Source organism: Ochotona princeps, chromosome 2 (assembly GCF_030435755.1).
Source record: "Ochotona princeps isolate mOchPri1 chromosome 2, mOchPri1.hap1, whole genome shotgun sequence".
Classification (NCBI taxonomy): domain Eukaryota; kingdom Metazoa; phylum Chordata; class Mammalia; order Lagomorpha; family Ochotonidae; genus Ochotona; species Ochotona princeps.
Genome location: NC_080833.1, coordinates 10,187,114 through 10,204,879, shown reverse-complemented (window position 1 = coordinate 10,204,879; position 17,766 = coordinate 10,187,114). Strand labels below are relative to the sequence as shown.

General features: G+C 45.1%; 1 protein-coding gene across 1 annotated transcript in view; it reads left to right on the top strand.

Moving 5' to 3' along the window:
* FBXO42 (F-box protein 42) overlaps positions 1-17,766 on the top strand; it is an 81,091-nt gene that overhangs the window by 37,116 nt on the left and 26,209 nt on the right. The window contains exon 4 of the mRNA XM_004592333.4: positions 12,940-13,074. Coding sequence (XP_004592390.2) covers positions 12,940-13,074 — 135 coding nt within the window. The remainder of the gene's footprint in view (positions 1-12,939; positions 13,075-17,766) is intronic.

Here is a 17,766-nt window from a genome sequence, read left to right as displayed (position 1 = left end):
GGGCCATCTTCCATTGCTGTCCCAGACAGACAACAGGGGCCTGGATTGGACATGGAGCACATCATACCATAATAATTTAAATAGTGAAATTATAGGTATTCTGGCAAACAGACGTATCCAGATTTTTAACAACCATTCTCGGATTTTTCATTTTCATGTTTTCTTCGTTGTAGTAGACTGCTCTGTTGTAGTTTATTCTGTTCACATTCTTCCATCAAAATTGGGATAGAGTAGGGTGCATGTTAACCTGTAAGCGTGTACTTTAATTATTTTCTTTTTTTTAAGCATGTACTTTAAAGAAAGCTCACTGGACAGATTGAAAGGGGTAAACACAGAGAATGGGAAGCCCTTGTAGAAAGCTGTCATCATCACTGCTTTGTGTTCCTTGTTCACCGACTTAAGGCCTGTTGTACATCCTCTGAGAAAATCTAAACTTAGTCCTACCGTCAAAGTGGCCCTTCACGTAAGAGCTGTGCTCCGCAGCAGGTTGGCGTGTGAGCATTGCCGTGCGTGCTTTCTTCCTGCCTGGATTAGTTCTGTTGACACCGCTCCATTCTCCTCCCAAGATGACTCAGTTGGAGTTCTGACTCCTTCATGAAAGCTTTCTAACTTTGAAACCCACAGAAACATTTTCCTGTTCTCAGTTTACAGATATTTTTGCCTGGAACACTAATTTAGTGCTTAACTCATATTGCTCACGTTATTAGCTTATATGTGAATGCATTTTTTCTTACCATACTATATTTTAAACTCCTAATGGGAAGGAACATGTTTTGATTATCCATGTTGCATAAACATTTTGTTTCTAAAGGCAGAATTTTGTTTCTAAAGGCATTTGTTTCTAATGGCAGAATTACATAGAGAAAAGGAGAGAGAGGGAGACCGACAGAGTAAGAGCTCAGAGCCTGGCACAGTAGCCTAATGGCTAAAAGTCATTGCCTTGCATGCACTGTGATCCTATATGGGTGCCAGTTCTAATCCTGGCTAGCCCCAGTTCCCATCCAGCTCCCTGCTTGTGGCCTGGGGAAGCAGTCGAGGACGGCCCAAAGCCTTGGGACCCTGCAGCTACATAGGAGAACTGAAAGAAGCTCCTGGCTCCTGGCTTCAGATCGGCTCAGCTGTGGCTGTTGTGGCCACTTGGAGAGTGAATCAATGGATGGAACATCTTCTCTGTCTCTCCTCTCTGTATATCTGCCTTTCTAATAAAAAATAAATCTTAAAAAAAAATTAAATAAAAAGAAAGTGATCAATCTTTCCATTCACTGATTCCCTCCCCCAGTGTCCATAATACTGGGGCTGGGCCAAAGCCAGAAACCACGAGCTTCTGGGTTTCCCACATGGCACAGGGCCAAAGCACTTGGGCTGTCTTTCTCAGTTTTCCCAGTCGCATTAGCATGGAGCTAGTCCAGAAGGTAGGATTTTTTTTTTTTTTTGAAGATTTATTTTTATTGGAAAGGCAGATGTACAGAGAGGAGGAGGGACAGTGAGAAAGATCTTCCATTCGATTATTCACTCCCTAAGCAGCTGCAACGGCTGGAGCTGAGCCAATCCAAAGCCAGGAGCCAGGAGCTCTTCCGGGTCTCCCATGTGGGTGCAGGGTCCCAAGACTTTGGGCCGTCCTTGACTGCTTTCCCAGGCCACAAGCAGGGAGCTGGATGGGAAGCGTGGTTCCCGGGATTAGAACCGGCGCCCATATGGGATCCTGGTGTGTGCATGGTGAGAACTTTAACCACTATGCTATCATACCAGGCCCAGAAGATAGGATTTGAACTCACATTTTTATGGGATGCTGGCAGTATAGCTAGGAGGTTAGACTGTTATTCCATGGTGCCAGAGGCCTTAGGTCCTTACTACCTGTATCTCGCAGTTGGCTTCTCTCAAAACATTTGGCCATGCTTCAGAAGTGACAGCATCTCTTCCTCTCTGCTGGTTACATTGGCCTTGACCATGGATATAAATACCAGGAGGTGAGGCTTATTGGGTGAGGCTGACTAAATAGCTATAGTTTGTTATTATCTGAACAGAATTTAAATAGGTCAAAAGAATAGGCCATAATTCTGTTATTTCAGCTGAGAGAGCTATTTTTGCCCTGTTGTGAACTGGCAGCAGCTCCATGTGGTTCCTGCACCTACAGGGAGAGAAGTGTTCATGAGATCATTTCAGAGACTTAGGACAGCACAAGCAAGCTTTTTTTTTTTTTTTTTTTTTTTTTTTTTTTTTTTTGGGTAAAGATTGGTTTTACTTCTTTGGCTTGGGGAACGACTCAATGGATCAACTGGCTATTCCTCCAGATCTAAACATTGGCATCCCATATGGATACCAGTTCTTACCCTGGCTGCTCCACTTCCCATCCAGCTCCCTGCTTGTGGCCTAGGAATGCAGTGGAGGCTAGCCCATGACCTAGTGACCACACCCATGTGGGAGGCCTGGAAGAAGCTGCTGGCTCCTGGCTTTGGACAGGCTTAGCTGTAGCCTGTGTGCTGTTGGGGAGTGAACCAGCAGACAGAGAGATTCTCTCGCTCCTCTCTGTCTGTCTGTTTTTCCAAGGAAAATAAATACCTCTTAAAAAAGATTTGAAAAACAGAGTTAGGGGGAAAGAGGTAAATCTTCTACCTGCTAGTTTACTCTCTAAATGGCTCCAATTGCTGGGGCAGGGCTAGGTGGAAGCCAGAAGCCAGGACCTTCTTCTAGGTATCCCAGTGTGTGCAAGGGCCTGGGCACCTTGTCCGCCTTCCACTGGTGCATTAGCAGAGAGCTGGACTAGAAGTGGGACACCCAGAATTCCAGCCAGCGGCCACATAGGATGCTGCAGCACATACCAGCTGCTATTTATTTTAAAACAGTGGATGTGTGAGAGTGATAAACACAGTTATGATAAAATAATTTAGGTACATCACTTTGATTCATGCTAAGACTCGATCAGGATTTTTTCCCATCATTACTTTTACAGTGTTAGCATAGTTAAGAAGGCAAGTATTTTTTTTTTTGAAGATTTATTTACTTTTATTGGAGGATTAGGCAGTTCATTGGATCCTGCGGAGGATACCTGATACCACAGCAGAAAGTCAGATTTATAGAGAGAAAGAGAGACAGAGAGAAAGATCTTTCATTTGCTGGTTCACTCCCTAATTGGTTGCAATGGCTGGAGCCAATCCAAACACAGGAGCTTCTTCTGGGCCTCCCACGTGGGTGCAGGGCCCCAAGGTGTTGGGCCATCCTCTGCTGTTTTCCCAGGCCACAGGGAGATAGCTGGATGGGAAGCAGAGCAGCCAGGACTCAAACTGGTACTCATATGGAATCCTGGCACTTGTAAGACAAGGATTTAGCCACTAGGCTATCACGCTGGGTCAGAAGGCAAGTATTTTTACCTGCATCGTGGAGTAGCAGGTGAAGCCAGTGTACTGCCTGCATCCCATATGGATGCTGGTTGGTTTCCCAGCTGCTGTGCTTCTGATCCCATTCCCTGCTAACAGGCTGGGAAAGCAGTGGAGGATGATCCAAGTGCTTGGGCCTCTATACCCATGTAAGAGACCCAGAAGTTCTTGGCTCCTGGCTTTGGGCTGGTCCAGCTCTGGCCATTGTAGCCATTTGGGAAATGAACCCGTGGATGAAAGATCTCTCTGTCTCCTTCTCTCATTCTAATTCTGCCTTTAAATAAATTAAATCTTTTTTTTTTCCAAATATTTATTTTGATTGGAAAGGCAGATGTACAGAGAGGAGGAGAGACAGAGAGGAAGATCCTCTGTCCGATGATTCACTCCCCAAACGCCAATCCGGAGCAAGGAGCCAGGAGCTTCCTCCCAGATCTCCCATGTGGGTGCAGGGTCCCAAGGTTTTGGGCTGTCCTTGACTGCTTTCCCAGGCCACAAGCAGGGAACTGGATGGGAAGTGGAGCTGCCAGGATTTAGAACCAACACACATATGGGATTCTTTTTTTTTTTTTTTTTTTTTAAAGATTTATTCATTTTATTACAGCCAGATATATACAGAGGAGAGACAGAGAGGAAGATCTTCCGTCCGATGATTCACTCCCCAAGTGAGCTGCAACGGGCCGATGCGCGCCGATCCGAAGCCGGGAACCTGGAACCTCTTCCGGGTCTCCCACGCGGGTGCAGTGTCCCAATGCATTGGGCCGTCCTCAACTGCTTTCCCAGGCCACAAGCAGGGAGCTGGATGGGAAGTGGAGCTGCCGGGATTAGAACCGGCGCCCATATGGGATCCCGGGGCTTTCAAGGTGAGGACTTTAGCCGCTAGGCCACGCCGCCGGGACACATATGGGATTCTGTCACATTCAAGGCGAGGATCCCAGCCGCTAGGCCATGGCGACGCCCCGCCCCTGACTTTTTAAAAGATTTATTTTATTTTTATTGGAAAGTCAGGTATACAGAGAGGAGGAAGAGACAGAAAGATCTTCCATTTGTTGATTCACTCCCCAAGTGTCTGCAACGGCTGAAGCCGAGCTGATCCAAAACCAGGAACTTCGAGCTTCCTCTGGGTCTCCCACACGGGTGCAGGGTCACAAGACTTTGGGCTTTCTTGTCCTGCTTTCCCAGGCCATAAGCAGGGAGCTGGATGGGAAGTGGAGCAGCCGGGACACAAAGCAGCTCCCATATGGGATCCTGGTGCATGAAAGGCGAAGACTTTTGTCACTAGACTACCATGCCAGGCCCCACATGTTTTTTGAAACAGGTATTACAACCCTCAGGGAGGGAAATTGGATTAGGAAATACTCAAGGATGAACAAGTCTCATCAGCAGTTACAGTTCAGCTTTATAACAGAAAAGGGAAATAATTTTTAATTAACTGGCATTTGCAAATCGTATACCACAAAGTTAGAATGAATTGTTTGAAGGAACAGTGGAAATAAATGGTATAATAAGCAAGCCCACAGAAGGTAGGTAATGGGTTTCAATTCTTGTTTGGCACCCCCAGGCCAGCATTATGGTGCAGCGGTTGAAGCCGCAGCCTGTGAGTGTTGCATTCCACATGAGTGCCAGTTAGGAGTCCAGCTGTTCACTTCCCATTGAGCTCCTGCTAACTTACCTGGGAAAACAGCAGAAAATGGCCCAAATAGTTGTTCCCCTGCCACTCATGTGAGAGATTCGCGTAGAGTTCCATTGTGTTTTGCTTAGTAATTGCTTTTGAAATACATAAAATAAATCTTTTAAAAAAAATGTTCTTTTTAGTCTTCACTTGGAATTCAGGAAAAGGTGCCCTAGATTTTTTTATGTTTTGAGGAAGCCTGCGAGGAAGATTCTGGTTGTCTTCCTCGTCGTCCCGGGCCTGTGTTCGTTGTCCCCCTCCGACTTTCTGCGTGGAACTGCCTCTGGCTGACTGTCACTTGGGAGAACTGGTGGGCAAGGGAAAGAGCAGTTTTCAAAATAAGTTGAAAACAAGAAATTCCTTTAATTTCTTTCTGCTCTTTGTTTGTCTCTTGATCTGGATTGCCGTTCTTATTCCTAATTCATCCTGAGTTTAAGATCTACAGCGTGCTGCCTGTATTGCCATGGAGATACATAGACATTTCAAATTCCGTCCCAAAAGTTGAGCTTGGGTCTTCCCTGGTGTAGTTACTGTCTTTGTTATCCGCCCGGTCACACAGTCTTAAAATGTTGGCTTCATCTTCATTTGCTCTCCTCTGTTCCGCAAGACAAATTAATTCTGCTGATTCTGTTCTGTCTCTGCAATCTCCTATCTTTTTTCTTCCTTTTCTGGGTTCTCTACTTTGTGGTCAAATAATTGCATCTTTATTCAGTTATCACAGTTTGCCTCTAAATGGTCTTTGTCTTTCTTCTCTCTTCATCTGAACCTGGACCAGACACTGTTGGCAGCCGTCTCTGAAACTGGGGACACTGCCACCTGCTAGAACATTTGGGAATGTGTGAGATCATTGTTAGTGTCTCAACTGGAAGGCACTATAATTGCTTGGTAGGCAAGGGCCAGCAGTGCTTAGTGTCCTGCAGTGAATGGGACAATTCTACACACAAGTAATTACCTTGTCCAGAATGACCAGTGTCCCTATTGGGAGAAGACCAACAAGACTGGTGCCCAGAGCCAGCTTCCTGTTCTTTTTCCAAAAACCCTCGTCCTTTTTGCACCAGATGATGAGGTTCCCAATCGGCCTGACTCACTGGTGTCTCCTTATGCCACCAGTTTTCTAGCTGCATGAGCTTCCTCCTTTTCTTGAACTTCTTGGCTTTGTTTGGAAACTCTGATTTGACGATTCCCATAGCCTCCTCTCCCTTCACTTTCCTTTGGCTTCCCTAGACTTTCCCTGCTTGGTATTTTAGGGAAAGTGTCTTGTCCTTTACAATTCATCTTCAATACAGAGCCAAAAGGCATACTGTTCATATACTACTCTAAAACTCTTCCCCAGCTTGTCCTCTCCTAACCCTTATTTATGCTTATCTATTCCCATTTCTCCAAGATAGAGGTTATATATAAAACAGAAGAGAACTTGGCACATGGAATTCAAGTTACTTGGCTCCTCTTACCCACTGTTTGTTTATCTGTAAAATGTGAATGACAGATTCTGTTTAATGCCACAAGGTTGCTGAGAAATGTATTTGAGAAAATCCTTGTAAAAATATGAGTTAAAGTATAAAATGATGGGAGATTTTCTCCAAGATTATTATTTCCTTGAGGACAAGAAGAGTCCATTTTTTAGAATTTTTTTTTTTTTTAAGGTTTATTTATGTGAAAGGCAGAGTTGCAGAGATGAGGTAGAGGAGGGAGAGACAGAGATCTTTCATCCACTGGTTTTTCTCCCCAGATAACCTCAACAGCTGGGACTGGGCCAGGCTGACGTCAGGAGCTTCTTCCAGGTCTCCCAAGTGGGTTTTTGGGTGCTAGCACTTGGACCACCTTCCTCTGCTTCCTCAGACACAGAGGCTGGGAGCTGGATCAGAAGTGAAGGAGCCAGGATGTTGGCACTCAGGCGTCTGCCTCACCTGCTGCATGACAGCGCTAGCCCCTCTTTTTGCAGTACCTGGTTCTTGCTTAGAACGCAGTAGATTTGATGTTCTGAATTTTGATATCTAATAAATCTTATGGATTTGAGTGCAGCAGAGATCTGTGCAGTGTGACATCTTTCCTTTGTGAAACTGGGGAAGTAAAGTCAGCTGAAGAAAAAGGCCACTGTTTTGGTTTTTTGCTGAGTATGTATATGGCTAATCATACACGCCTTGATTAATGATATTCTTTTTAGGTTGCTGTAGGAGTCTGCTGAGTCTCCAAGTTAGCGCTTTCAGAAATTTGTTACTGCCTACGCTTCTCATGTGACTAGGCCATTCCACATACATGCTAATTGTGCTCATGCAGGTGTCTGCAGGCCCAGGCTGGATTACCACCCTTGCTTGTTCCATAGTTATGTAATTACAGACCTTATCAAATATGTTCTGGCTTGTAGGTGTGAGATACCTGACAGCATAGTTTCTTTATGCATGGGATAAATGCCTCAGGACTTTTCCCTGGAGACAGCAGAGAAACAGAAAAACATTTAACATGTGAAAATGCAGGTGTTGGAGTGCTCCACCTATTCTTGGAGTATTAACTGAATGTTCGATGCAGCATGGAAAACAAGAAAATACTGGAAGATCTTGCGCTTTAGATCCTCATAATGTAGTTGAGAAGTTTTCAGAACTGTGAAGAGCTGTTTGCTTGCTTATGTGATTAAATTGCAGATATTCAACTTGTCTTTGAATAGGGATTATTAGGTTATTAGTTTAAAATATGCATGTAATAGTTCATGGAACAATCAACCCATTTTGGAAAATTGGAAGAGATTTAACAGTTGTAATAAACCTTCTTAATATTATTTCTTTAAAAAAAATTTTTTTTTTGAAAGCAAGATTTACAGAGACGGAAAGATCTTCATCCACTGGTTCACTCCCCCAAATGGCTGCAAATGCTGGATTTGAGACAATCTGAAGCCAAGAGCGAGGAGTTTGCTCTGGGTCTCCCACATGGCTTCGGGGGCCTAAGGCATTGGGCCATTTTCCAGTGATTTCCCAGGCTATAAGTAGGGAGCTGGAAAGGAAGTGGAGCAGCCAGAACACAAACTGGCGCTTGTGTGAGATGCTGGCACTTGGAGGTGGAGGATTAGCCAGTTGAGCTATTGCACTGTCTGCTCTTCATGTTACAATGTTATTTCTTAGCACAGTATGAGTGAAGTATGTGGTACGAATATAGTGCTTCTTAGTACAGTATGAGTGCTCCCATATGTTATGCTGACATTTCATATGGGCACCACATTGAGACCTGGCTCTCCACTTTTGATCTTGCTTCCTACCAATGCACCTGAGGACTGGTGCTGTTGCTCAACAGGCTAATCTCCCACCCTCAAACATCAGCATCATATATGGTTCATGTCTGAGTTGCTCCACTTTCCATCCAGCTCCCTGCTTGTGGCCTGGGTAAGTAGTGGAGGACAGCTCAAAGCCTTGGGATGCTGTACCCACATGAGAGACCAGGAAGAAGCTCCTGGCTCCTGACTCCTGGGTTTGGTCTGGCCCAATCCTGGCCATTCCAGACTGTTGGGGGAGGAACCAACAGATGGAGGATCTGTCTCTCTCTTTCTTTCTGTGTAACTCTGCCCTTAAAATAAAATAAATCTTTGTTTTATAAAGGTTTGCTAATTTTTATTGGAAGGGCAGATTTACAGAGAGGAGAGACAAAGATTTCCACCTGCTGGTTCACTCCCAAGTACCGAGAGCTGAGCCAATCTGAAGCCATGAGCAGGAGCTTCTTCCAGGTCTCCCACGCAGGTGCAGGGTCCCAAGACATTGGACCATCCTCCACGCTTTCCCAGGCCAGAAGCAGGGAGTTTGGTAGGAAGTGGAGCACTAATGTGCTCTGGGATGTGAACTGGCACTAATGCAGGATCCCTGTACTTGCAAGACAAGGATTTACCCCTGAACTATCTGCTGGGCTCAAATAAAATAATTCTTAAAAATATATCTTAAGGGCTCGGCACCGTGGCCTGGTGGCTAAGGTCCTCGCCTTGATCCCATATGGCTGCTGGTTCTAGTCCCAGCAGCTCCACTTCCTCTCTATCTTTCCTCCTCTCAGTACATCTAACTTTGTAATAAAAATAAAATAAATCTTAAAAAAAAATAAAAAAAAAAAATATATCTTAAAAAGTAAATAATAGGGGCTCGGCAGCGTGGCCTAGTGGCTAAGGTCCTCGCCTTGATCCCATATGGCCGCTGGTTCTAATCCCGGCAGCTCCACTTCCTCTCTATCTCTCCCCCTCTCAGTATATCTGACTTTGTAATAAAAATAAAATAAATCTTTAAAAAAAAAAAGTAAATAATAGACCTGCTTAAACATGTTGACTGTTCCCACTAAGATCAACCTATAGATAGCCTAAAGAAAACAGGCAATAAACTATGTTCACTAAGGTGCTTAAAATAGCTGAGTTAACATTGACAGTTGTTTCCTCATTCCATCATAGCTGAGTTCTAAACACTGCCTAAATTGACTCCCTTCCTCTCCCAGCTTTGTTTGAAAATTGACTCCTGGTCATTGACAATACAGTTGTGTGTAAGTCACCATTCCAGTCCGGTTAGCTTTGCATAGTTGGGGCTGTGCCTTCCTCTTCCAGAAACCTTTGTTTGCTCAAAGAGAAGGAGGAAAATGCTGATTACCCTGTTTTAATATAGGCTTAAAATACATACGGTAGTTAGGACCACAAAGGGCCCACTGCTGGCTGAGTTTTCAGTACAAATAGGGAAGAAAAATGCACCCTCTTGGCGGATAATGGTGCTGTGGTCTTTTGCTACATTTAAAGAAAGGTTTACCTGCAAGGAAGTGGGTCTCTGAGGAGCAGGGAGACAGAGACAAACTCTTGACTTTCTGTTGTTAAATCAAGGGTTTCTCTAATTAAACATTGTTGAAATGGCAATAATTTAGTTATGGTTCCAGAAGCCATAGGGCATTGCTAATTCCTGTTTTGGAGATCAGGAATATTGATAAGATGAAAAACTCATTCGTTAATGTCTGACACCAGTTGGTTCATTTCAGAATTGTCCTATTTGTTGGCATTTTAAGTCAGAGATAAGTCTAAGAGGACCACAATATTTGGGATAAAAATACCCCACAATATTGGGATAACAATAAAAGTAAAGAAACAGAGGAGGCGGAGTGAGGAAGGAATTCTAAATGGTGAAAACGAGACTGTATGGTGAGTCTTCATTGAGAGGCAAGGTGGCTGATCTTAGCTCTCAGGTCTCTCATAGATTCTCCTTGTGTGGAAACAACCATTTTCACAATCCTGTGTTCATAGTGGTGCCTGGTGATGTGTATATAATCATCTAATCAAAAACCACACTTCTAAGAGGTGGTCACTTGGGACATCTTATTAGAGTGTCTGGGTGCTAATCCTGGATCCACACTTGATTCCAGCTCCCACTAATGCACCTGCTGGGAGGGTTGTGTTAGTGGGTGTGGAGTTGCTCGAGGAATTGTGTTCATGCCCACCACATGGCTCACTCCGACTGAGTTTTGGGCTCCTGGCTTTAACTTGGCCCAGCCTTAGCTGTTGCAGGCATTAGGGAGTGAGTGCATGGATGAGAGATCTCTGTCTCTTTCTCTCTGCCTCAAAAAAGAAGTAAATAAAGCTCTTCCCAGGGCAGATCTTTAACCTAGTGGGGGAACCAGTGTTTGTGAGGCCTACGTGCCCTATCAGAATGCCTGGTTCAATACCCACTTCTTGGGCCTGGCGCCGTGGCCTAGCAGCTAAAGTCCTCGCCTTGGACGTCCCGGGATCCCATATGGGCGCCGGTTCTAATCCCGGCGGCTCCACTTCCCATGCAGCTCCCTGCTTGTGGCCTGGGAAAGCAGTCAGGACAGCTCAAAGCCTTGGGATCATGTACCCGTGTGGGAGACTCGCAAGAAGTTCCTGCCTGACTGCTGGCTTCAGATCGGCTCAGTTCTGGCTGTTGGGCCACTTAGGGAGTGAATCAGCAGGTGGAAGATCTTTTTGTCAGTATCATCTTCTCTCTGTAAATCGGACTTTCCAATAAAAATAAATAAATAAAAAAATTTTAAGAGTTGCTGAAGGGTAGAGATTCATCATGTCTGTGTTGCTTCATGATGATTAGGGGTGTAGAGCTTGCCTATCCCAGATTTGAAACTGTCTCATCTGATGAATCCGTCTCACTGAATTTCCACTCAGTACTAGTAGCTATGAGATCTTTTTTTTTTTAAAGATTTTTTAATTTTTATTGGAAAGTCAGATATACAGAGAGGAGGAGAGACAGAAAGGAAGATCTTCCATCCGATGATTCACTCCTCAAGTGAGCACAACAGCCGATGTTATGCCGATCCGAAGCCAGGAGCCAGGAACCTCTTCTGGGTCTCCCACGCGGGTGTAGAGTCCCAAGGCCTTGGGCCGTCCTCGACTGCTTTCCAAGGCCACAAGCAGGGAGCTGGATGGAAAGTGGAGCCGCTGGGACTAGAACCGGCGCCCATATGGGATCCCGTGGCGTTCAAGGCGAGGACTTAAGCCACTAGGCCACTGCACAGGGCCCAGCTATGAGATCTTTACTGTGAGATGTTGTTGGTGTGTTTGCATAGGAGTCAGCCACATGGATGTCTTAATCATGTAATGTGTACACTGAGACCAGACAAGCCTAGCACCACCAGGTTCTGCACCCTGAAATTGGAACTCCTCATATATCTGAGGCCTACATGAGCTGAAGGTGTGGGCCGCTTGCTGACACAAAAAGCCATGACTGCAGCACTCCCCAGCTCCCCACCATGGATGCTGTGGCCTAGTCCAGGGAGCCCTGGCAAACTGGCTCTTTATACCTCAAGTCTCAGCTGTAGTGCTTGTTGAGGGTGCAGTGGCTTGGCATGGTGCTGACTTTCTGGGTTCCCTGGTCCAATTGTTGTTTTTTTAAAAACATTCTGCTAGCGTGGCGCTTTTAAAATTTTGTATGCTGGTTTCCTAGTCGGCATCAACCAGCATCCACCAGCATGCCTTGGTAGCTATTGGATACAGCTGGGAACTTAATTTCCACGCTTTTTCTGTTGCTTTAAAGATCAGCCTAAGCTTATATTACTGAATTCCCTGGCTGCTCTTTATATCTCGTAAAACCTATTCTCTTCAGTCACATTCATCTTTATGTATTGTTCTTACTTCATGGCATTGGTTAAAATTATTTTTCATACTTGTGTTTCATATAAAGATTTCCAACACTGGGGCCCGGCGGCGTGGCCTAGCGGCTAAAGTCCTCGCCTTGAAAGCCCCGGGATCCCATATGGGCACCGGTTCTAATCCCGGCAGCTCCACTTCCCATCCAGCTCCCTGCTTGTGGCCTGGGGAAGCAGTCGAGGACGGCCCAAAGCTTTGGGACCCTGCACCCACGTGGGAGACCCGGAAGAGGTTCCTGGTCCCGGCATTGGATTGGAGTGTACCGGCCCGTTGCAGCTCACTTGGGGAGTGAAACATCGGATGGAAGATCTTCCTCTCTGTCTCTCCTCCTCTCTGTATATCCGGCTTTCCGATAACAATAAAATCTTTAAAAAAAAAAAAAGATTTATTTATGAATTTGTGCTTCATGTTTCATTTGAAAGCAAAAAACATTAACAGGTAGACAGGTGGAGAGCAGTGGGAGGACACTCTCCCTGCCTAGCCCTAGTCCAGTGATGCCACTCCAGAGTAATTCTGTAGCTGTACTGACATTTCATTCATTAAGCACCTTTAATTTGAATTCTTTTGTGTCCTTGCTGAAATTGTACCATCTTAGCTAATAATATTGTTGGTTTGCTTCATTTGCTTCAAAATAAAAAATTTCATAACATGAAAATTTGGTGTCTGATAGCACAGTTGCTGAATGTGTGAAATAATTGAGGTGTGAAAAATATGAGCTGTTTCTAAGTGTTGGAGGGGCCTCAGAATTCCACAGCAGTTCCTCATGCTCATTTCCCTTCTAGGTGCGTGCTATTATGATGCTAACCAGTCCATGTACGTGTTTGGAGGCTGCACGCAGAGCAGCTGCAATGCTGCCTTCAACGACCTCTGGAGACTTGACCTAAATAGCAAAGAGTGGATCCGACCTTTGGCTTCAGGTAGGAGATGAGATGCTGTTCTTTGCCGTCTTACCAGGTCATTCCCTTGGCACGGAAGTTGCCTGATTCATTTTAGCATTGGTCTCCAGGGTAAGTCACTGGAGCCTTAAATCCTGTATAAATGCCAAGAATAATATGCTTGTCTAATTCTTTGAAAAAAATTTTTTTAATCATGGTTTATCATTAGTATTGTTGCACTGCCAAAATTGCTGTGCTGCTGGGTGAATTCATGTGTATGACTTCCTCAAGCCCTTTTACAGGGTGATGTGCTGTTTAGTGTGAGGCCGCAGGAAGAACAAACACGGAGTGGTGAGGACTGTGGTTGACTAGCAGAGGCTCTTGTCCCAGGACTGAGGTCCTGAGTGTCTTGTTGTTGCCACTCCAGATACTTGGAGAGCGGATGGGACAGGCCTCTGCTCGTTACTCTGATGAGCTCAGGGCTATGGGAAGAATCCCTAGTAGGCGTGTTAATGTGCTGAGCTAGAATCCTGGAAAAAAAGAAACTAGATTTTCTTCTATCTGACCCAACTTTTCCTGGGTGGGGGGAATTAAAAATCTAAATGTTTCTGTACTCATGAGATAGGACAGCCTGAAGAGGCACGGTTTTAAGATTGAAAGGGCTGGTATGATGAAGGGGAGCCTACTGAGTATTAAAGATTGTTTTCAATTCGTAGGCAGCTTTTCCCAAAGTATTCCTCATGCGGTTTTTCAGGGCTGAACAGGCTGAAGGCTGCGACTCTAGTTTTCCTTGGACAGGCTCCTTATTAAGACCTTGCCTCACTTTGATCACTAGATGACCTTTTAGAAAGGATACTCCTTGGAATAAGTGAGGCAGTGAGGTTTTCGTTTCCTGCCACAGCCGCCAGTTCTCTGTGTAACTGTGAACGAGTTACTGTGCCTCCCTGGGAGACAAATGCAGTGGGGCTACTTAGTTCTATTTTGCAATGGGCTTAGAAAGCTAGTTTTTGTTTCTTTGTTACACCATCATTGCTGAGCTGTGTAGGCCAGGGGCTTAAATCTGCTTGCAAGAAGCTGCTGCATTCGGCTCCCCCAAACCTGCAATCCCCTCTTCTTTTCCTGCAACAGATAAAAGCGGGAGGAACATTCTGATAGCGGGAACTCACGGGAGTAGCTGGGTTTTGTCCAGACCCAGTTTTCTTTATTTAAAGTATTGCAAAGATGAAGAAATAGTACTTAAAAAAAAGTGAAAGGGGCCTGGCGGCAGAGTGGCCTAGCAGCTAAAGTCCTCTCCTTGAAAGCCCCGGGATCCCATATGGGCACCGGTTCTAACCCCGGCGGCTCCACTTTCCATCCAGCTCCCTGCTTGTGGCCTGGGAAAGCAGTCAAGGACGGCCCAAAGCTTTGGGACCCTGCATCCGTGTGGGAGACCCAGAAGAGGTTTCCTGGATCCTGGCTTTGGATCGGCACAGCATCGGCCGTTGTGGCTCACTTGGGGAGTGAATCATCAGATGGAAGATCTTCCTCTCTGTCTCTCCTCCTCCCTGTATATCTGACTTTGTAATAAAAATAAATAAATCTTTTTAAAAAAGGTGGAAGGTTAGTAATATTTGGGAGCTTTAAGGGTTTCTTTTTTTAAAAAAATTTCCTTCCTTCCTTCCTTCCTTCCCCTTTTCTTTTATAAAAAAGATGTACTGGGCCCGGCGCCATGGCCTAGCGGCTAAAGTCCTCACCTTGAACACCCTGGGATCCCATATGGGCGCCGGTTCTAATCCCGGCAGCTCCACTTCCCATCCAGCTCCCTGCTTGTGGCTTGGGAAAGCAGTTGAGGACGACCCAATGCATTGGGACACTGCACCCGCGTGGGAGACCTGGAAGAGGTTCCTGGTTCCCGGCATTGGATCGGCGAGCACCGGTCCGTTGCAGCTCAGCTGGGGAGTGAAACATCGGATGGAAGATCTTCTTCTCTGTCTCTCCTCCTCTCTGTATATCTGACTTTGTAATAAAAATAAATCTTTTAAAAGAAAAAAAAAGATGTACTGTCTTATTACAGAGGATTACTGAGATAGATCTTCCATCTGTTGATTTACTCCCCAGGTGATTTCAATGTCCATGGCTGAGGCAGGGCAAAACCAGGAGCCAGGGCTTCATCTGGGTCTCCTAGAAGCATTTTGGGTCACCTTCCACTCTTCTAGGCCAGTAACTGGGAGTGAAATCGAAGTGGGCATCAGAACATAAACTGGCACCTGTATTGAATGTCAACATTGCAAGCTTGACTTCCCCAGCCCATTTTTCAATTAAGCATATAATTTTTTTTATTTGTTTTCAGATTTTCTTTTTTTATTTTTATTGGAAAGGCAGATTTACAGAGAGAAAGATCTTTCATCTACTGGTTTACTCCCCCAAGTGGCCACAGCAGTTGGAGCTGAGCCCATCTGAAACCAGGAGCCAGGAGCTTCCTCTGGGTCTCCCACGCAGCTGCAGGGTCCCAAGGCTTGGGAGCATGCTTCACTGCTTTCCCAAGCCACAAGCAGGGAGCTGGATGGGAAGTGGAGTAACTGGGACACGCACCGAGTCCCTTATGGGATCCTGGCAGTTGTAAGGTGGAGGATTAGCCAATCAAGCCATTGGGCAAGCACAGTTGCACCTTACATTCTGACACAGGTCTCAGGGAGTCTAGTTGCTGTCTCGCACTAGTCTACAATTAGAGCTCAGTTTCAGGGCAAGGAGAAGCTGAGCTTTTTAAAATATCTTCTTTTAAAAAAGGCAGTGATTCAACGGAGTTTGTGAGATTCTGATTGAGGCAGGAATCCCACGGGAGGCTGCCTGAGGAAATGTTTCTGTATGCTCGCATGAGTCCCAACCAAAATCACCTCCTCACTGAAGCAACAGTGATTCTTTCTGAACAAAACACAGTTGTTTATGTCTTCATGTGCCTGACTCACCCACTTGTGGATCGAGGTGGGTGGGGTGGAGGGCGTCTACAGGGAGAATGCTGCCCATCTCCTTTTGGTGCCAGTTACAGGATGTTAAGTTGTACACAAGAGAGGAGCTGTCTCATTTTCGTTGGTGTCTTATCTCAGGCTGCCATCACCAAGTACCACAGACTGAGTGGCTTAAACAACAGAAAGAATATTTCTCGCAATTGTGGAGGCCAGAAGTCTGAGATCAGGCTCTTGGGGTGGTCAGGGGTGAGAAGTCTCTTCCTGGGCTATAGACTGCAAATGGGGAGAGGTGGTGCGCGTGTGAGGATCACATGTCCCCACTGCAAGAGCCCTACAGTTCGTACTCCTACAGCTAGTGCTTCCCAGGCACATCCCGTAAGGTGGCTCCTGCCTTTTATAGCTCCTAGTGTGGTTCCCATCTTCATGGGGCTTATATTGTCCTAGGAAAGAAGAAAACAAGCCAAGTGTTAGAAATTATGAAAGAACACTTTAAGAGGAGAGTTACTTCAAACAAAAACAAAAAAATTTTAAACCTAAGGGGATGAAAACTGCATATTGCTACTGTCACAGCCAGAAACAGGACATGTTAGAGGAGATGAAAGCAGGTCACTGCAGATGAGCCCTAACGAGCACGGAGAGTGGTACCAGGGAGCTGAAATGGCCACAGAGAGCCAGTTCCTTGACAGGCCCGAGGATTCCGACACTGGAGGTGGAGGGTTTAGGAGAGGACGGTAGTAGTCGAACTTACAGTTTAAAGAACACTTTGGCTGCTGTTTGTAGGAAATTATCTGAAGAAAGACAAGAAATAAAGCAGAGGGAATAGATAGGTTATGAAAAAATAATAATAAGTGCAGCTGAAATTGTGATGGCTGGGCCAGGTTGAAGCAGGGAACCGGGAACCTTATTTAGTTTTCTGCCACATGGGTGCAGGGGCCCAAGGACTTAGGTCATCTTCCGCTGCTTTCTTAGGCACGTTAGCTGTGAGCTGGATCAGAAGTGGAACAGCTGGGATTCAAACATGCGTCCATATGGAATGGTGGCAGTTTAAACTGCTACATTACATTGCTGGGCCTTGGCCATTTATTAATACAGAGGAACAAGGTGGAATATATGATTATAGTTGTTGGCAAGTGGGGACTCTTGGCACTTATTTCCTGGTGGCTTTATCACTCAGATAAAATAATTGAGGAGGAACAGAACAGAAGTCGTTGGACATCCTGGCCTATGACTATGAATACATAATTGGGTGCATTGTAGTCCTTGCCAAAGTGGTTCCAGGAAATTAAATGTGTTACCTTCTAACACCTTTTCATATTTTGAATCAGATTTGTTTGTTCCCAAAGCAAATGTGTAGTTTTTTGAATAGGTTCCTTCAAAGACTGATGTTTAAACCACTATTTCTGAAATAAATTACCTCTGATTCAAACTGAGACTAATTTTGGCATCTGTTTAATATATAAACATCATCAGGAACCACATTTTTTTTTTGGTCACTTTAAATTAAGATAGAAGTGGGTGGGTCACAAAGATTAGTTACTCCTCGCCATGGTGTTGAGGATTTTCCTGCACCCCCCCCCCAAAAAAAAAAAAAAATGTTCTGCACCTAAAATGTTGACATATATCTTGTTAGAGTTACAAGCCAGTCTGGATTATCCTAAAATCTGCCAAGATCAGCAAAATTTTACTTCAACACAACAACTGGCTAAATACTAAGATGAAATGGACACGAAACAGCTGAATGGTGCCTTATGGCCATTTTAAGGTATAGAGCAGCCGGTCCTGTATATGA